The sequence below is a fragment of the Microcaecilia unicolor genome, chromosome 4 (assembly GCF_901765095.1).
Source record: "Microcaecilia unicolor chromosome 4, aMicUni1.1, whole genome shotgun sequence".
Classification (NCBI taxonomy): Eukaryota; Metazoa; Chordata; class Amphibia; order Gymnophiona; family Siphonopidae; genus Microcaecilia; species Microcaecilia unicolor.
In genome coordinates, this window is record NC_044034.1 from 253,382,036 (window position 1) to 253,403,630 (window position 21,595).

Sequence of the window (21,595 nt, forward strand, 5' to 3'; positions counted from 1 at the left end):
AATATTTTAGTGTCATCCTATGGATGGGACCGGAACAGACAACTTACCAGAGTACATCTGAAGCTAAATAATCGCTCAGCTGCAAAGATGAGGCAGATGTGATTAATTATTCAGTTCCTCTGTGCTGCTTTCCGACAATTAAAATGTCTCGGTATTATTTTTGACTGTGCTTGCTACGTTTCACTGTCCCTAAATCTGTTAGCGCACTTTAGTGAAAGGTAAAAGGGGCCCTAATTTCTCTAAAGATGACATATGGGGTCTTTTTACAAAGATGCGCTGAAAATGGCCTGTGGTAGTGTAGGCGTGGGTTTTGGGCGTGCACAGTGTACCTGTAAAAAATGCATTTTTAAAATTTTTGCCAAAACTGGACGTGCGTCAAAATGAAAAGTCTCACGCGGTAACCGGGCGGTAATGACCTAAGCGCGCCAAATGCCACTTTGCAAAAAAAAAAGCTTGGCATGCATCCGATACGCGTGGCAGAAAATAAAAATTATTTTTTGGCAGTGAGTATCAGACGTGCAGTAAAAATGAAATTACAGCAAGAGCAATGCGGTAGCCGTGCAGTAACTTCATTTCGGCGCGCATTGGGCGTGTGTAGATGCTTACGCGGCTTAGTAAAATGGCCCCATAAATATTAAAAAGTAAAGGCAAGAGGGAGGTCCCCTGGGGAACATCTTGCTTTAATAATTTCTCACTTGACCAGGAGTTGGCATACCAAACCTTAAATCTCCTAGACCTAATCCATTAATTAGCAGAGCCAAAAATCCCCAACTCCTTATATCTTTTCTACCAGATCAAAGGCAGTGCTTACATTAAGAGAAATCAGTGAAACTTTTTTCCCTTTGTCTCTCCAGTAATAGATTTCATCTAACATTTCCCTTTATAAAGATTCACTACTAGACCCTCTTCTAAAATCCCATTAAACCAGGGTCCAACAAATCATTTGCATCCAGAAAGGCACTAATTTGAAAAAACCATATTTCTGTCAGTTTAGCTAACATAAGGGCCCTTTTATGAAGGCATGGTAGGCACTAGCACATGCCTAGTGCATGGCAAAAAGCACTGCCGTGGGACATACTGAGGTATCCCTTAGTCGTGTGCCCATCAATACATGCCAATCCTGTGCTGAAAAATATTTTTCTGATTCTGGAGGGCTCACAGTTAAAAACAAAAGTTGAAGTGGGATGTGAACCTGGGTCTCCCTCTCTCTCTTGGTAGAGCGGCCAAAGTGGCCAATCCACTCAGTGGGAGATTTAGGGTCTGTCCCAGCCCTGCCCATTGCTTCACCCAGCTCCACCTACAACTCTGCCCATTCCTTCTCCCCCACTTCAGCTGATTTGCAGCCAGCGGCTGCAGAAGTGGTCTTCCCGTCCAGCAGCAGCGGCAGGAAACGCCTTCATAAAATGTCATCTCCTGCAGCAATGAGGCGTGGGATCAGCGGTATCAGGAGATGGTGCTTTATGAAGGCGCTTCCTGCTGTCGCTGGACGGGAGGCCACTCAGCAGAAGATCCCGATTTCTTGGCGAGAAATGACCTGCAAAAAGCGTGAGACTTGGCAGGTCTGCTTTTTTGAGAATCAGGATCAGATCTCCCTCATGATCCAGCCTTCCTCTCTTCTCTGGCACTCCGCCCAAATGGCTATGGGCAGAGAGTAGGCGTGTCCTGCGCAAAGCAGGTAGCACGAGCACATTGCCACACACTGCCTGATTGCCACAGGGTTAGCACGGGAGCCCTTAGCACCAACAATATAAGTTTCAGTAAGGGCTCCCGTGGTAATGGCCATGTGCTAATTGGGTAATAAGCGCATTGTCATTAAAATATATATATGGAAATGCGGCCATTTTACCAGCATGCTAAAAGTGGCTGCAGTGCACAGAAAACCCACGTGCTGACAACAGCGCCAGCCATTTTTTAGTTTGCCTTCCTAAAAAGGCCTCATAAGTAAATTTGAAACAGGTCTACAATGTTCACGCAGCCTTAAATTTAATCCTCCTTTTTAAAAATTGGTTTCACTACAGCTTCCTCTGGTGAATTTAGAACAGAGCCTTGTAGAAAAAAGGAAATATTTATCATTATAATCCCTGAATTTTCTTTAATTAATAACATTGGAACTGGGTCAAGTGGCATATGTGAGTGTTTCAGCTTACTCACTTTATCCTGCCTAATGGGTGAAAATGACTGTAAGCATGTCCTCACATCCAAAGAAATACGAGGACAATCCAAGTCAGTTAATGGAAGCATTGACTTCAAGTATATGCATGTAGCATATGAGCCTTTTCCTCTAGATCAGTGGGTGACGTTAAGAACTCAGGCCGGTTTTGGGCATTCGCTGTTTCATTTTTACTGCAGGCCCTTTTCCCGTCCCATTAATTAAAAAAAACTTTTTTGTAGATGCGGTAAAAACTGGCCTGGCGTGCGCCCAGTACATGCGCCTACACTGCTGCAGGCCTCTTTTTACCGCAGCTTAGTAAAAGGACCCCTTGAACTTTAACAAACTCTTTCTAGTTTTCTTACTAGCTTCCTAATCTCATTTAAATCTGAAGAAAGCCAGGGATTTCATCCCTCTGGTCCCATTTTAATATTATATAATAAGGTAACTCTATTTAACACCGTACTAGTTTCCATATTCCAATCTTCCATTAATTAATCAATATCTGTATACGCAAAAGAACCCCCCCAAATTTAAAGCCACAACATCCACTTTAATTTTACTCTGACTTCCAAACAAACCCTTTGATTCAATCCATCCTTTTTCACCAAGAAAAAAAATTATTAAAAAAAATAGCAAAATGATCTGACCATGGAATTGGAAGTATCCTATTTATTTTAAACTGACAATTTTTTCTGAGCAGCAGCTGAGATGATGATTTGACCTGCAACAGAAGCTGCAGCTCAAAGAAATTGGATCTTTTTGACTCATTTGGCATGTCCTTGTTGTACATGTTTTCTTTTTAGTAATCCTGTCACTCGCTAGGGCCATTCACAGGGAAGAGACAGAAGAACAGTTCTAAGAGAAGGATATTTAGTGAGTGATGCTCTAATGGCCACATGGGCTTGAGAGAACTCATGAGTATATTTTTTAGGACATCCCATCTCTTCTGAAATAATGCTTTTCTGAACAATTTAGAACATATAGAGGTGTATTTTGAAAGCACTTAGACTTACAAAGTTCCATAGAAACCTATGGAACTTTGTAAGTCTAAGTGCTTTCAAAATGAGCCCCACAAGCTACCAGCACTACAGTTTCCAAACTATGAACAGGAACACTTTGGCAGTTTGAAAAGAAACAAGTTTCATTTTACTTTTAGAATAAAATAGAGATCCCTTCTGTTTTCACTGCAGTCATAAATAGAAATGCCATTTGATGGCAAAGAAACAGACACTTTGAGGCACATTTACTTTGTAAAAATGTTTTAATGTCTACGTTATTATTATTATCATCATCATCATTAATCATTAGTATAGCAAATACTGGATGTACACAATACTGTACCGAGACACATAAGAGACTGTCCCTGCTCCTTTGAGCTTACATTCTGGTTAGCAGGGCCATGCCTAGGGTCTCTGGCGCCCCCCTGCAGACTATCAGTTGGCGCCCCCCCCCCCCCCCCCCCCCCCCCCCCGGTGAAAATGATCGCTCACCACTTGCCACACTGACAGGAACTGTCAGCAATATTCTTAGAAACAAATTGCTATACATTGCAAAATAAGATAGCAGATGTAAATTCTCAAAGTGGACATATTCCAAACGCTAAAATGAAAATAAAATGATTTTTTTTTTACCTTTGTTGTCTGGTGACTTTCTTTTTCCGATCATGCTGGCCCAGTATCTGAGTCTGCTGCTATCTGTCCTCTTAACTCCATTTCCAGGGCTTCCTTTCCATTTATTTCTTTACTTTCCTCCTTTCTTCTTCATTTCTTGCTCTATATCCATTTCCAGCAATTTCTTCTCTCTCCCTGGGTCCTGCCCTCCCATCCATGTCCATTCTTGTCCCTCTCTGCCCTTCCCTCCTCCATCCTTAGCCAGCAATCCTCCTCTCTCCCCTCCCCTCCATTTCCAACAATTTGTCCTCTCCCTGGGCCCCCATGTCCATCCTTGTCCCTCTCTGCCCTTCCCTCCTCCATCCATAGCCAGCAATCCTCCTCTCTCCCCTCCCCTCCATTTCCAGCAAATTGTCCTCTCCCTGGGCCCCCATGTCCATCCTTGTCCCTCTCTGCGCTTCCCTCCTCCTCCATCCATAGCCAGCAATCCTCCTCTCTCCCCTCCCCTCCATTTCCAGCAAATTGTACTCTCCCTGGGCCCCCATGTCCATCCTTGTCCCTCTCTGCCCTTCCCTGCTGCATCCATAGCTAGCAATCCTCCTCTCTCCCCTCCCCTTCCAGCAATTTGTCCTCTCCCTGGGCCCTGCTGCTGCCCTCCCATCCATGCCTGTCAGCAATTCTCTCCCCTGCTCTGCCCTCTCCCCTCCTGTCCAGTGATTTCTTCTCTCTCCCTGCCCTGCATCCATACATGGCCAACAATTCTCCTCCCCCTGCCCTCCCCCCTACATGTGGCAGGCTGCAGCGTTTTTGCGAGGCAGCTCTGGATCTCCCTCCTTCCTTCCTTGGTTCCCGCTCTGGCTCCCCGATCAGCAGCCCCCCCCCCCCCGCGTGTTTTAACCTTTACGCGATGTCAATCAATGAAGAACGCACAACAGACTCGTTTCCAGCTTCTCTCTTCACACAGTGTCCCGCCCTCGCGGGAACAGGAAATGCATCATCGCTGACGCTGAAGGCGGGACACTGTGTGAAGAGAGAAGCTGGAAACGAGTCTGTTGTGCGTTCTTCATTGATTGATATCGCGTAAAGGTTAAAACACGCAGGGGGGGGGGGAGCCAGAGCGGGAACTAAGGAAGGAAGGAGGGAGAGCCCGAGCTGCCTCGCAAAAGCGCTACGCTTGTGAGGGCAGCAGGGACGTCCGAAGTCCACGATTGGGCTGGGGCGCCGGGGCGAGGGTAAGCACCGCGGCGGCGCCCTCCAGAGGTGGGCGCCCCCCTGCGGCGCTTACCTCGCTTACCGCATCGGCACGGCCCTGCTGGTTAGGATAGACAGACAAAGTACACAGACTAAAATAAATGAACTATGAAAGGAAATAACTGAACTATGTGGATTATAGGTGGGAATAATTGAGGAAGGAAACATTTAAACTGAGTAAAGCTACAAGCAGTTCTGTCCCATGGCCCCTGCATAACAAATACAATTAAGTATGGCTGTTTCTAGTCTTCTTATAGAATGGAGGAAAATTGTCACATTATTATTTGTACTAATGGAGCGTTCTGACAGACATTTGCCACATACACATACCACCAGATTCTATATATCACGCTTAGCGTGTCGTGCCGAAATCAAAGCGTATTCTATAACAATGCATGTAGCTTAATTGGCTTAAGCCAATCAGTGTTTTTAACAGCACTTAAGCAAGAATGAGCAATAATTAGCAATAATTAGAATTTACATGCATAACTCGCTAAGCGTATTCTGTAACACACAGAGGCTCATTTTCAAAGCACTTAGCCTCCCAAAGTTCCATAGAAACCTATGGAACTTAGCCTCCCAAAGTGCTTTGAAAATATGCCTCACAGTGTCTAAATTCTAATGCGCGTAATGCGCAGTGTATAAATTCTAATATGCAGAGCCAAGAAGGGGCGTGGTTATGGGCAGGGAAATGGGCATTCCAAAATGTATGTGCACATGTCCTCTGCGCCTAAATTTACACACCAGTATTTATTCTACATTTCCTTGGTGTAAATACATGTGCATAGTTCTAGACGTTGGGATATCAACTAAGCAACTAAGCTTAGTTGATATCCCAACTTTTTTGTAGATTTTGGAGTGGAGGAGTAGCCTAGCCTAGCATAGTCTATATACCATGCCTCAATCTAGGCACCGCTTATAAAATACGCTTAGGTGGAAATTTATTCCGCATGGATTTTTCAGGCGACATATATAGAATCTAGCCCATAATGAAAGTATGACACAAAATGCCATCCTTTCAGGTGACAACAAGTCATGTTATATAAGAAAAACTATGCTGAGTCAGACTAAGGCACATCAAGCCCAACATCTGGTCTTTGACAGTGAGCAGTCTGGGTCACAAGAACCTGGCAGATCCCAAAAAATAGATTAAATTTCTCATAGCTGATTTCCAGGGATAAGCAATGACTTTCCCAAGTCTATCAAATCTTTTATGGACTTTTCCTCCAGAAACTTGTCCAAACCTGTTTTGAAGCCTGCTGTGTTAATCAATTTTGCCATATATTCTTTAGGTCCTGAGTGACATTTGTAGTGTTCTGTATTACTTCACAATGTGCTTGGTACTAGAATTTGTATTTGTATTTAGATCATATCTTTCTCAATAGCAGCTCAAGGTGAATTGTATTCACGTACAGTAGGTATTTTCAGAAGGCTTACAATCTAGTTTGTACCTGAAGCAATGGAAGGCTAAATGACTTGTCCAAGATCCCAAGGAGTGACATTGGGATTTGAACTCTGGCTCTGCTGCTGTAAAAATTAGGTACAGCTAATATAGATAATACATATTCCAAACATGTTTGCCAACTCAATAGTAAACTGCAGACTAGTGAAGCTGAAACCTGATGGCTATTTGTCAAGCTACCTAAAACATTGATAGGTAAATCATTTTATGGTTGTCTGTAACCACAGGATTTCTGTTTGTGTTGCTTGAACACCACTGATCACATGGCCAGCAGGAAGATGCTGGATTGGAGAGTTAGGTCTGACTGGAGTCCAAGTATTAAAGTTCCTGCATATATTTGAAGAGTACTTCAAATACTATTCTGTTTAATATGCTGTATTATTTTGGTGTGCATTATTTTGATTTTTTTGGTTCATAATTCCTTGGAGTGTATTCAGTGTACATAATATCATCAAAAACAGAAGTACAAGAAAGAGACAGCTGATACACACTGAAGAGGTCCTTCCCTACTGTGTTCAAAAGGGCCACTACTATCTCTTTACTGCTGACTTATGTGTTCCCTCCCCTAAGGATTTCAACTTGTTCCACCATGTCCCACCTACCTTAGGAGGTCTTTTATTAAAGCTTACCTCGAGCTATCTACAGCAGGGCCCATAGGAATAAAATGGGCCCTGCTGCAGATAACTTAAGCTAAGCTTTAGTAAAAGACCCCCTTAGTCTTCCTAAACAATTGAGCCACTGACCGAGTCCTTGCTATGGCTGGCAGAGATCCCCAAGTCCCACCTCTTTCTAAGAGTCCTGGCCACCGGAGGAGGAAATCAAAAGCTGGCAGAGCTTGAAGACTCCTGCCAGCTCAGGTAGTTATATTTTGCCTTAAGAGGAGGCAAAGAATGGGGGACAGAGAGACAGGGAGAAAGTTTCATGCCTACCCATTTTGAGCTAAAGCCCACCTAAAATTAGCATCTGGCTATGCTACTGAGTCACTTTCTTCAGCCCTTCTCAGCCTCCCCAGTCATTTTCTTGATCCTCATGTGACCCCAGCAGTTCTGCTTCCAATGAAGCTGACACAGAAAAGATTGCCTGCCTTCCTTTCAAGGCCTGCTTCCCTGGAAACTGCTGCAGCTTGGCCCACAGAAGATAGAGGCCTCCTTCCCCTGTGACTGATCTGGCATGGTCATCCTAACTCCCTCAAACATCCCCAGTGCAAATGCCTGGGTTGGTGTCGGTGTGCACATTATATGCTAATGTAGATCTTGACACCTGTTTGATTATAGATATAGGTATTTCCTTTTTGAGATGGATATAAGTACATACATATATGTATATGTAAAGCGGGGGGGGGGGGGGTTGTCTCCTAACTCCTAGACACTAGGAATTTCTACAGATAAGCCCAGATGAGCCTACAGGAGAGTGGGGGATCTTTGAGGGGCTCATTGGTAGGGGAACTTGTAAAGAGGTACTCTTTGGAGGGGGATAATTCTGTGGGGGGAGGGCTCTTTGGAGAGGGTTTGACAGGGGCTCTTTGGGAGATTGGTGTTTCTGGAGTGGGTAGGCTTCGGAAGGAAGAAGAGATTAATCTGTTAATGCCCAGTCCATTTAAGATTGACTATTCATTCTGCCTGGGCCCAATGCTTCAGGACATTATGAATAACACAGCTTGTAAGGTTTATTGAAAGCTGCATTATTCGTATATTGTTTGAGTCAGTAACCTGTGGTACTGAGCTGCAACAGGCTAGTGACTCCTGCAGTGAACTAAGATGCAGTAAAAGCCCAACTTCGTTAACATTAAAGATTAATGTTTACTTTAAAGATCTTATAGTGCATTTTGTCACCAGGGCTTCATATCAAATGTCCTCCATTGATATTATTCTATAGATTACTCCCTCCCCCCACCCCAGTCACCTTGACATTTTGATCTTTGCTGGTAATGGATCCCCTTACATTATTCCCCACAAATGATTTATTGAATTGATACTCACTCTTTACCAGGTCATCTTTTTTTTAATCTTTGCTGTGTCCTTTGATCTTTAGTTCTGTTGCTTCTATTTGTTTCAGGCCTCTTACCCTGATTCCATTGCTATCTATACATTGTCTTCATAGCTGTCAATCTCTTTTTGCCCCAGAGTTAACTTTGCCCCTCCTAATGTATGGTTGGACCAGCGGAGTAGCCTAATGGTTAGAGCAACAGTCTTGGGGACCAGGAAATCTAGGCTGAAATTCCACAGTAGCTCCTTGTGGCCTTGGGCGAGTCACTTAAAACCCTCCATGTCTTGGGTCCGATGCTGGGCAGGTTCTGGAAGCATTGATAGTCTGGGTCTTGCCCCCCCCCCCCCCCTATGTTCCTGCATCATGCCAAGAAAAGCACAAGGGGGATCCCTCACTGTATGGTTACCAAGAGTCAGTTCAATTCAAGGGCACATCTGGAAATGGATGTATGGTTCTTATATCAATTAATTATTTTGTATTCTGTACAAATCCCTGTAATAAATAACTTAGCTAAAATATATTTAACTTTAGTTTTGAAAACATATGGTTTTTGAGTCCTATTACTCAGAATGCAGTTCCTGGTTTTTGAGGGGGGGGGGGTTGTTCATGGATGAGCTCTGTGTGCTCTGACAGCACTTCTTTATCACATAGTAATAATTAGGTTTTAGCAGTCAAAATAAAGCCTTTCCAGCTTAATCAATTTGAAAGGGTTCCATTCACTTTTCAGACTGTATAATCTCCCTTCTTGTACAATCAATAGACACACTGATGCAGAAAGAGAACATTTTGTTCAGCTTTGCTTTTTTCTTTCTTTATAGCATTTCTGGTGTTGGGTAGTATTGGTACAAACAGTTTTTAACTCAAGATTTGATTGTAATTAAACAGAAAAGTTTATTTCTCTGTAATAATTAACGCAGACAGACTACGACCCTACATTTTCAACTGAGCTGTAAAAAGAAAAGAATATAATTTTTTTAATTAAAGCATTTCCATCATTTTTTGTATGACAGGGAAAGATATATATATATATATATATATATATATATATATATACAGTATATATATATATATATATATATACACACAGTAAAAATCTGGAGGTAGATGTTCAACCGGCGGCAGTGAGCGTTTTAATGGCTGCCACTGGTGTTATTCCTGGATACCAATGCCAGACTATGTCTGGGCTTCAGCATTGAATATTCAGTAACGGTCCTCAGCTATCTCCTGATGCATGCTGAAAAGCTGTACCCAAAGACATTAAGCTGATCTGGATTGCAGTCTGATCCATAGTTGTCCAATGAGGCACAGAGTGCCAGAGAAGAGGGGAAGAATAGCTCATGAGGAAGATCTGATCCTGATTCTCAAAAGAACAGACCTGCCAAGTCTCCCATTTTTTTTGCAGGTCATTTCCCGCCGAGAAATCAAGATCTTTCCCATTGTGGCCTCCCGTCCAGCGACAGCAGGAAGCGCCCTCATAAAGCACCATCTCCTGCTACCGCTGATCCCACACCCCCACTGCTGCAGGAGATGATGGGTGGGGTGGAACTGGGGGTGGGACAGACCCTAAATCTCCTACTGATTGAAACCCCTTGGCAGCTCTACAAGAGAGAGGGAGACCCAGGTTCAAATCCCACTTCAACTTTATTTTTAATTGTGGGCCCTCCAGAATCAGAAAAATGCCTATTGTACCTAAATATGTAAGACACCTGCAAGCCTGAAGGCTATTGAAGTGGTATACATTCAGGTATGATTGATATTTTTCTGTTCCTGGAGAGCTGTCAATAAAAAAAAAGCAAGTTGAAATGGAATCTATACCTGGTTTATAATCCACTACTAACCACCAGGTTACTCTTCAGCCCTGCTTCCTGCTCTGTTAAGAATACCAATAATACTGGAAATTGTCATAGAGCCTGGTATCCCCTTCCAATTTAATTTTCAGGGGATAGGGAGGGGGGCAGCAATCACTGGAGGATTAAAAAGATCTCATGCCTTAATCCTTCCAGTGGACAACTGCTCAATCAGAGTGCCTTTCTGTAACCTGGACCCCTTGGTTTACAATCCACTGCACTAACCCCTAGGCTGACCCTCTGCTCTGCATGGGTGTCTGTGTGGCCATTTCTAGGAATACCACTATACAGATGTCTATGTCCCTTGTTTTTCCTCCATTCAAAATTTGAACATTTCAGTTTGTAAAATAGATGTTCATGCTGGGCGTTTCCAGCACATGGATCCTGTTTGAAAATTCATGCAAGATGGACATCTGTTTGAGATGTTCTAACTTGGAAGTCCTTTCAAAAATGCCCCTCCACATGTCACATCACTATGCCCTGAAGGCATAGTTTGGGCACAGCAGGAGTGAAATTGCAATGTATGTGTGTGTTTTATAGAATATATGAGTACCTACAGGTCATGCACACATTTACACTAACTCTGGAGCAGGTGAAATGTGTACATCAGCATTTATTGCAATATTTGGGGTGGTTCTGGCTTCCTGTGTTGCCTTGATAAAGTAAACTTAAAACGGGCGCTTTTTTGGACTGTTCACATAGGTTTCCTGTTACGAAATCAGGCCCTACAGCTCCATTGAAACAAAGTAAACAATTGTCAAAGCAAACTGTTGCCAGTAGGGGGCTAATCATTAAAAAGCTGAAATTTTAATTCAAAGTGAATATGTTAAAATGTTCAGATGGTCCAATTGGGTGTTTTTCCCGTAATGTAATGTTTCTAGGCGTTCTTCTCAATGTGGTGCTTTTAATGAATTTCAATTGATACAGTAATTATACTCAAGCAACTAATCTAGTAGCAAAAAGCATTTGTGACAACATACTGGAAGATTTTTTCCTTCAGGTCTATGTGTTTTTTGTTTTGTTTTGCTGCAGGCTGACGTCATGGATCAGAATTTGTTAAATTTCCTTCCAGAACAAGAACATTCAGACATTTATAAACTGCTATCCTCCCATTTGCTTGTTACGGACCCTGCCTCTCCAGATAACAGTGAGTATAATTTTACCAGGTATATAAAGCAAAAAAACTAAAACTAAAAGAGAAATTTAGATGCTAAAAGATTTTTCTCCATCAACAAGCAGGATGGACCAGTCATACAAGTGGGTGATGTCATCTAATGGCATTGACAAAGAGAGAGCGCAGGAAAATATTTTTACGTAGTCCATAAAGAAGACCTGTTGCTCATTCCTGGGGTCTTTTACTAAGCTGCAGCAGGAATATATGGGCTTCTCTAGCTTTTAGCGCTTGCTAATCATTAGCACGCACCAAAAATGCTATCATGGCTTAGTAAAAGACCCCCCTGTATTAGGGTTACCATAAATCCAGTTTTGCCCTTTATAGATTCATACTAAGCACTAATCTTTTCCGGCATCCGTTTTTGAATGCTGCTTATAGAGTCCAGCCCACGGGAGCAATTTTATAACCATGTGCTACAACTTAATCACGCTGTATCTCAAAAAAGATATAGCGAATTAAAAAAAAAGGTTCAAAGAAGAGCGACCAAAATAATAGAGGGGATGGAACTCCTCTTGTATGAGGAAAGGCTAAAGAGGTTAGGGCTCTTCAGCTTGGAAAAGAGACAGATGAGGGGAGATATGATTGAGGTCTACAAAATCCTGAGTGGTGTAGAATGAGTAGAAGTAAATCGATATTTTACTCATTCCAAAAATACAAAGACTAGGGGGCACTCAATGAAGTTACATGGAAATACTTTCAAAACAAATAGGAGGAAATATTTTTTTCATTCAACGAATAGTTAAGCTCTGGAACTCTTTGCCGGAGGATGTGGTAACAGCGGTTAGAGTATCTGGGTTTAAAAAAGGTTTGGACAAGTTCCTGGAGGAAAAGTCCGTAGTCTGCTATTGAGACAGACATGGGGAAGCAATTGCTTGCCCTGGGATTTGTAGCATGGAGTGTTGCCACATTTTGGGTTTCTGCCAGGTTCTTGTGATCTGGCTTGGCCACTGTTGGAAACAGGATACTGGGCTAGATGGACCATTGTTGTGACCCAGTATTGCTATATTTTGTTCTTATGGTCTCTGTTCTTCACACTGAAGTAACTGATATAATGACCCCCAAGGTGTCTGAATTTCCCTGAGAGGGGACTGGACCAAAGCATTCATAAAACCTGTTTTCCTGTATAAACTTTTCTAACCAAACATTGTTTTTCGTTGGGGGGGGGGGGGGGGGTTGTGTGTGTGTCCTTGATAAACTTTTATAATTTCTGAATCTTTTGATTGTTTGTTTCCAACAATTCAGCTGACAGTGATTTGGAGTTTTGTTGTCATCTCCTGAGAGGCAATTTGAATCCAAAGGAATTTCCAACATATGAATACATTAAATTTGTGGGAAATTTTCGATCATGCAACAATGGTAAGTCTAAGCTATATAAAAATATAGACATATAGAAATACCTCCAAGTCATGCAGGCAAGCTCAGGTCTCAGGAAATGCTCCAACCCAATGAGTGCGACATGAAGAGTCAGGTTAAATCCACTGAGGGAACCAATGCGTATTGGTCCTGTATTGGAGCACATGAGAATATTTTTCTGACTTTAACTCTGTTAAAAGATTTCAGTGTCCTCTTTGTGGTAGTGTATAACAGCAGTGGCAGCTGCAGCTACAACAGCAGTGGTTCAAGAAGATCTAATTCTTTCATGATCAATGATGAAACACATCTGTGCATTTCAAAAGACATCTGCATAGTGAATTCAGGGCAGGGCTGGACTGACCAGTCTGTCAATAGGGCAGTGCCTAAGGGCCCAAAGTAGTAGGGGCATAGTCTCCCTAACCAGTAATAACCAGCAATATATGGGTAGTTAGAGGCCCATGAACCTTATTACCTGGGAGCCCAGATCACTGTCAATCCGCCCCTGATTCAGGGATGAAATAGCTGCATTGAAGCGCCTGTTCACCTCTATATATAAAGAAAGTGGGCTATTCAACTGAGCTTCCCTGTGTCATTTGACCTAATTTCCATACTGAATCTATCACACCTAGCACACTACTCTTTTCAGTTCACCTAGGCAGAAAAACCGCAGTGAAGGTCATACAGAACCAATAATCTTATCTTTTTATGAGGAGTGGGAACAAGGAATTCCAAAATGAAAAATTTTCACTCTGCAGCTGGGTTCTTTTACATGTTAATTCCTTATTCCTGAAGGATATGTTATTATAAATCATTTGTATATTGCAAAGAAAAGAAAGCTTGTAAATTGGTGGTTATCAAACTCTCTGGGCACCCAGATTCCATTATAGAATAGAGGGTAAGTCAGTATTCCAACATTTAGAAACTATCGCTTACACCATTGTAAAAAGCAGCTGTACATGTTAGCGCATAAATGTTGCACTTTAGCACGTAACATAGTATTCTATAAGTTATGCACCTAAGTGTGGGACCCACCTATGCTCCGCCCATGTGTATTTGTAGTTGCTATATGGATTGCATACTAAGGCCCCGATGCGCAGAAGCAAACGCAGACACTAGAGACCATTAGCGCCAGACTAGCACCCGCGTTAGTGAGCACAGAATGCTCAGAGGCTGTAGCGCAGGAAACGACAAGTGCACCAAAGATGAGTGCAAATAGCATGCTAATGCAGTCAAAAGGATGTTAAAGAGGCCATTTCCTAATCCCTCCCAATGCTTATAGAACAGCGCACATTTCAAAGCCACCATTACTGCTGGAGGAGTGGCCTAGTGGTTAGGGTGGTGGACTTTGGTCCTGGGGAACTGAGGAACTGAGTTCAATTCCCACTTCAGGCACAGGCAGCTCCTTGTGACTCTGGGCAAGTCACTTAACCCTCCATTGCCCCATGTAAGCCACATTGAGCCTGCCATGAGTGGGAAAGCGCGGGGTACAAATGTAACAAAAAAAAAAAACCTAATACCAGCTCAGAGCAGGCGTTAGGGTGTTTGAAGAGAGGATTTCTCATGATTCTTTCTTTAAAATCTGCCGGTTTTTCTTTAATGTCGAAACAGAAGGAAGCCTGTGCAAGCCCCTAAGCGCCAGTAATGAGAAATAAATATGCACGAGTACATGCAAACCCAAAAGTGAAACCGTATGTTGGCGCCTGTTTCCTGCCTTTAAATATAAGTCTTCCAATCAAAAAAAACATTTTTGAAAAGCTTATATTTAAAGGTGTAGAAAAGAGACGCCAATATGTGCTTTATGTTTGGGTTTGCCTGGCGCATGCACACAGGAACTGAGCTTACTTCAAACTCTTCTTCACATGCACCAAGCCTGACCTCCCACTTTGCTTCTGCTGTAACAGCGCTCATATAACTTGCATAACATAGTTTTGCCAGACTTGGAAGAGTATTTGGGAAGTTCAGTGCTCTGGGTTACAAGAGAGTGATGATAAGCCCACTCTTTCCATAGAAGGAAAAGAATTTCTGAGAATCACGGACAAAGAAATATTTAAGGATGAGTCAAATAGCTACATATCTGCTTTTTCTTTCCACATGCCCACACCTCAGCTTCCTAACAATAGGAACCATGCTCTTTCATGGCTTGCTTCATTACAAAAAAGGAAGGCAGAGACGAGAAAGCTTTTTGTAACCTTCATGAATGACATTATCGCTAATAGTCAAGCACAGCCAACTCCACCTTTGAAAGGGAACAAAGAATGCAGCACCTACCTACCCTTAACATATACCACCTACAGAAACCAAGTCAGATCCAAATTGTATTTGATTCCAGAAATCAGTTTCAGAGAACCTCGCTGAACAATGTAATCCTCACTAGAACTACAATCATAATAGTAAAGAGGATAGGGTGAAACAATAGGATGGCTCTGCAAAATCCAGCTAATCCTGACTAGCTACTCATGAGTAGGTAATATTATTGATAGACATCAGCAAATAGTACATTTTTAAATCAGCTTTAAAATTCGATAGAGATGATTGTAATCTCAATGAAATGGGAAGAGCATTCCACAGTCGGGGGCCTTGAACAGAAAAACATGTTCAAGGCCCCCAACTGAGGAAGCAAACAGTAATAGGGAACAATGAGTTGGTTCTGCTGTGCTGATGTTAATGTTCATTTTTGGACAATAAAGGATGAGGAGATGGAAGAGGTATAATGGTTCATTGGAAGATATGATTTTGAAGACAAGAGCTCCAGTGATGTTATCTGACTACCACAACTAGATGATACCATCAGAGTAGGACCTGCTTGTTTGTCTGTCCAGCTCAGGCTGCTGCACTGAAAGAACCAAGAGTTTCTTTTCATGATAGTATAAGTAGTGAGACCACATTTAAAGTACTATGTAGACCGCACTTTCAAAGAGATGTAAACAGGATACAGTTGGTTCAGAGGGCAGCTACTAAAATGGTCAGTGGTCTTCATCATAAAGCATATGGAGACAGAATTAAAAATCTCAAAATGTCTACTTTGGAAGAAAGACAACCGAGGGAAGATATGTTATAGACATTTAAATACCGCCCCCCCCCCCCCCCCCGGCATAGATGCAGAGGAGACAAGTCACTTTCAAATGAATAGGAAACTCAGAAATGAGGGGACCTAGTATAAAGGTGGAAGGGGAAAGAGGAGCGCTCTACGGAAAGGCTTCATTATGAAAAGGGTGGTGGTTGTGTGGAAAGGTCTCCTGTTGGAGGTAGTGGAGATGAATGCTATATCTGAAGTCAAGAAAGCATGGGAGAAGCACATAGGATCTCTAATGGAGAAGAAGAGATAGTAGATGGTATAGATGGGCCATATGGCCTTTATCTGCCATCGTATATGTTTCACATGGCTCTTAGAGCAACATGGTGCAAGAACTACATTGATGTGACCATCGCAAGATTTCCAAGATTTGAGATCTGTACTACATGGTGCAAACCTACTAAGATCCATGTGATGAATTTAGCAGAGGAGAACAAGAGACAGCTGTGGATAGGGGGGTGAGAGCAAGAGAGAGAATTGAGATGGGAGGATTGAGAAATAGAGACTTCTGGGTTAGATTTGTGTGTGTGTGGGGGGGGGGGGGGGGAAATAAGAATGAGAGAGGCTGGGTAGGAGGAATGAGAAAGGTGAAAGAGACTGGGTGGGGAACTGAGAAAGAGTATACCAAATTAAAATTGTTAATAAGAAGGTCATGTAAAAAATGAAATCCATAATGTGCCTATATGAAAATATAGATATACACAGAATGCTACTACCTTAATCCCCAGATGACTAGAAAATAAACACCTAAATATGCAATTTGTAAACCTTAAAATAAGAAATCCTACTTATAACTTGAGAGTTGCTTGTCCTATTAACTCTAAACTTACCAAAATTACTGAATTGCATCTTAAGACAAATGGACCTTTTTTGGCGTGACCCTTTTGGGGCATCCATTTACTGAGATTACTTATTTCTCAGATAACAGACCTTTAGCTCCTGTTAAGATTTGGAAAGAGTGAATAATAATAAAGGCTGGTTTAATGTCATGATGTAAAAGTATGCTTACATCATATTCTTTTCTTTGAGCATTATAGACAGAAACATGGCTGGTGCTAACTAATCATGGGACTTTTTGTTTTTCCTGAGGCAGGCCTTCTTGCAGCTGCTTGGGTTTGGCCAGGGAAATGGGCAGGCGTTCACAGGACTCCTTAGGGTCGGATGGGAAGGGTCATGGGCCTTTCCACATTCCTCAGTGTTAAATATCAAGAGATTTCCATAAATTAAATTAAGATTTTACATTCTTATGAGAATTCTAGAGAGTTGTTCTCTAACCCAAGTAAAAACCAGGTGTGTGTCTTTGTGTGTTACCTGGCATTCAACAAGTCTTTGTTTATCTATGCACATTATTTCTTTAAGGTTTTGTGCTGGCATAAATACACTTTGTTTAATGTACTCTAATGAATACATGAAGGTTGTCAGAATTCTATTTAAAGCCAGAAAAGTGACATTCCCTCTTTTTTTTTTTTTAATCAACACTTTACATAAATATTTGTCTTAAGTTAAATTCTAGAGAGCATTATGACAAAGGCTGCTGGTTTCATTCCAAATAGGTCATCTCAGCACAAATTCCCCAGTGTGCCTTCCAGAAACCACACAATATTTTCTTTCACTTCCTCCTTCAGTAGTCATCCAAGTCCACTTTCTGGCTCAAAAGTATGTTATTTTAGATGGAGCAAAACAAGTGGTGAAGAGTACATATCTTTTCCTCAATTCCTTGCTTCCCAGAACAGTTGTTGTTTTTATGATTTCATTTTTTAATCTATTTTTTTTAATTTCTGGTTAGTAAGTGCCAGAATTGGTTAGTAAAGAAGAAGCTATTGAACTGAATGTATCACTACACACTGAGAAACTTGAATAACCCCATGACAGATGCCTGAATAAAAAGCGTCATATGGCAGAATTGTGCTCTGTTTCATGTTCAGTAATGGTTCTCTTTTTTTAGTCTGTTTGTTCAGATAATCAGAATGCTAAGTCTCACTCTTTAGGAGTGTATGATGTTCTTTTAAAGGCTTTCTCATACCACACTGTTTGAGGCCCTTCTGTCACTCATTAGAGCCTAACTGCTAGTGCACTGGCCCTGAAGATTACTTTCATGAGAGGCAAGCTCAAGAGAAGAAAAGCCAAGTGGCCCAACCAATAGCAAGAAGTCTGAGTGCAACTTTCTGGATACTTTTCCCTACCCCCTGCACCATCACTTTTCCCCTGTACCTATTAGTACAAGGGCTGCAGATCGATTAAAATTTGCACAATTTAAGGTGTTATTTGTTTATTTATTTCCCATTGCAGCTCTTTGTGACTCTGGGAAAGTCACTTCACCCTCCATTGCCCCAGGTACAAAATAAGTACCTGTATATTATATGTAAACTGCTTTGATTGTAACCACAGAAAGCTGGTATATCAAATGCAATCCTCCTTCCCTAAAGGACTGATAATCCCACCCCTTCCCTTCCTTTCCCTTCCCTAAAGGACTGATAATCTCCCTCCTTCCCACCCCCAGATCCAACATCTCTCCCTTTCTCAACCTTCCCTCCCTCTCCTCTTCTCCCAGGTCTGTTCTCTCTCTCTCTCTCTTTCCTGGGTCCATTATCTCTCTCTCTCTCTCTCACCACCCCACCCCCATGAGTATCACCAAACTCTTCTCATGGCTTCTGGAGCTTACTGCCTTGGGTCATAGCTTCCATCAGTGACCCCTCCAGTTCTGCTTACAGATCTGCAGCTCACGTCTTTCCCCACCCAGGGTTCTCTACCCCCCTCTCTCAATACAACTGCTGGTCTACCTTCAAGGTGGTCTTCTGGTTCTGGGAGTGGCAGCAATGCACATATTCTCCCTGTGGCCTACTCTGAAGTTTTCCCCCTCCTCGGACATCATTTCTGGTTTCTGCCTGGGTGGGACAGGTCAGAGGAAATGCTTTGGACCAGTGGAACGCTGCAGCTGGTGAGGATCAACAGAAGACCATCTTTAAGGTAGACCGGTTCGGATGAGGAGAAAGAAGTTGGATTGCTACAAGGACAGGGGCTGGGAGGAAACCAGAAGATGATGATGATGTCAGAGAGTTGGGGTGATTGAGTGCTAGAGTAGAGTCAAAGGTTACTTATCCCACCATCTTTTAGAATAGCGGCTCCAACTTGGGACCTGCTATCTGAGTTGCAACAGCCAGGAACCTGCAGTGTTTCTGGCTACAGCAACACTTTTTTGAAGCACTTTGGATGCCCTTTTTTCACAGAGTTTTTAAAATGAAACTGTACCTTCTGCTGGATGTGCCAGCAAATACACATACACCCCTGCACATCCTTATAATGTATATGTATAGTTTACAAGAGGCTTTCCATTCAGCAGGAAGAATTGAACAGGTCTCAACCTGGACATTTCAGTTCCCTTCTTCATGACCTATCTAAAAATGGGCCCTTTAGTTCAGTGGTTATTGAGAACCAGGGAAACCAGGGTTCAGATTCTGCATTTGAAATGCCTCATAGCCTTGGGCAAGTCACATCTCAAGCTATCTTAGGTACCCACTTAACTTTAGATTCTAATTAGTAGTGAGTATGTATGGGTTACGACCAGCTAACCAACAAGCTCAACAGAGTTTTCCAGCCTCACAAGTCCCTAAATGCTGAGATTGTGCAAACTGTCTTTCAATAGTGGGGGACTCTTCAGATCAACCTCTTCACCAGCAGCAAGACATGAAACTTTCACTCTTCTGTTCTGTCCTTCAATCCCCTGACTTCCAGCTTCAGATGGTCTAGTGATCCCTTGGATATGATCTATTTTCTACTCATGTCCCCCCCCCCCCCCCCCCCACACACACACACACATTTCTCTCATAGCAAAAATTCTGCACAAATTCCAACAACAGCCAAGAACCATGATTTTACCACCACACAGGCTTCAAAAGTTTCAAACATTAATCACTCAACATGAGGGCGATATTCTTTATCCAAATCTGAAGTTTCTATCCCCCATAGCTTGGAAATTAAGCAGACATTACTTTCAGTTTTAGGTTTGCCAACACCGATCCAAGACATTCTGATAGCTACAAGAAAAACTGTCCACTAGGCATACATACATTTTCAAATGAAAAAGGTACTTCATGAATCGTCACAATCCTACCACTCATTGGCCTACTGCCATACTTCAGTATTTATATCATCTAAATGATCTTGTGTTCTATATATCTTTGATTAGAGTGTATCTTGGTGCCTTTTCTGCCTATCATGCTCTAGTCAGTAGCCTTCCACCTTCTTAGTGTCCCATCATCTCAAGCTTCATGAAGGACTTCTTGATGTCAAACCACCCCTGCAGAAACTGCATGGGACCTGAATCTTGAATTAACTTCCCTTGTGAAGGCACTATTTGAACCACTGGAGTTTGCCTTTCTGAAGCACCTTACATGAGAAGTGCTCTTCCTAGTAACTATTCCCTCTTATATGAGAGTGAGTGAAATCGAAGCACTGGTAGTTTAGAAAACCGACACACAATTTCATCATAACAAGGTAGTTCTACAAACTCATCTCAAGTTTTTCCTGTTAGTAATATCTTTCACATCAACGATGAAATAATGCTTCCTGTGTTCTTTCCAAAACAGATGAGAGCTGTTCACACGCTAGACTGTAAATGGGCCCTGGCATACTATCTTAAAAGAACAGAGTCAATCAGGAAGTCTCCTTTGACCCCAGCAGAATTGGCATACCAAAAGAATTCTAGCAAATTGGTTGGCATTCTGCATCCAATTCTGTTATGAACAAATGGATGTTCTTCTGGGCCCTAAAGAAATATCTCACCAAATAAAGAGTCACTGCAGCCACAGTGGCTCTTGTAAAGTCTGCCTTACTGGATAATACAATCAATAAAGCAATGACATGGTCCTTGCTTTATACAGTCACCACACTACTGTTTAGACCAAGCCACAATACAGGACAGTACCATTGGTCAAGATATGCTGGCCAGTCTATTCACATGAAGTAGTAAGTCCTGCATTTTTAAACTGTAGGCTGCTGTTATTTATGTGACCATGCAAAAAAAGTGAGCAGTGCTAAGTTTGGGAGTCACCCGCTTATGTGCCTAACTCAATCCTGGTTGTTGCTCACCTGTAATAGATGTTTTCTGTAGATAGCACATAAGCACCGCCATACTGGGAAAAGACCAAGGGTCCATCAAGCCCAGCATCCTGTCTCCAACAGTGGCCAATCCAGGCTTCAAGAACCTGGCAACCCCGCCCCCAAATAAAATAAAATATTAAAAAAAACAAAAACAAATGAATAATGTTCAATGGACTTTTCCTTCAGAATTGATCAAGCACACAATCTCCCCCCCTCCCCCAGCTCCCCGAGAGTTGCACAAGTGTTTTGAACTTTGGCACTAACTGAGAAGCTGAGACCCCTGCAAATGGGAAGAGGTGTGCATGCCCAAAATATTACATTAAGTTCTGAGCTCTGAGAGAGCAATTCTGTCCCAGCGACATAAGATGACATTACCCACATGTGTGCCTGATCAATCTCGCTGTCTATAGAAGACACCTGATACAGATGAGGAACAATGCTTCCTGGATATATACATTGTTATATGTCCAGGATTATACAGCCAAAAATTGCAGGATTGTGGGATACTCCAGGGACAGTGACTATTAGCAGCTGATTATTGTGCTTACATGTATATACATATAAGAGCAATATTCAGTTGCTAGATG

At 42.2% G+C, this 21,595-nt stretch overlaps 1 protein-coding gene across 3 annotated transcripts in view; it reads left to right on the plus strand.

The window, feature by feature from the left end:
• The window catches only part of NPAS2 (neuronal PAS domain protein 2), a 248,538-nt gene that overhangs the window by 128,884 nt on the left and 98,059 nt on the right, over positions 1 to 21,595 (plus strand). For all 3 annotated transcript variants that reach the window (XM_030201427.1, XM_030201428.1, XM_030201429.1), the window contains exons 6-7: positions 11,341 to 11,455; positions 12,725 to 12,838. In XM_030201427.1, the coding sequence (XP_030057287.1) occupies positions 11,341 to 11,455; positions 12,725 to 12,838 (229 nt within the window). The remainder of the gene's footprint in view (positions 1 to 11,340; positions 11,456 to 12,724; positions 12,839 to 21,595) is intronic.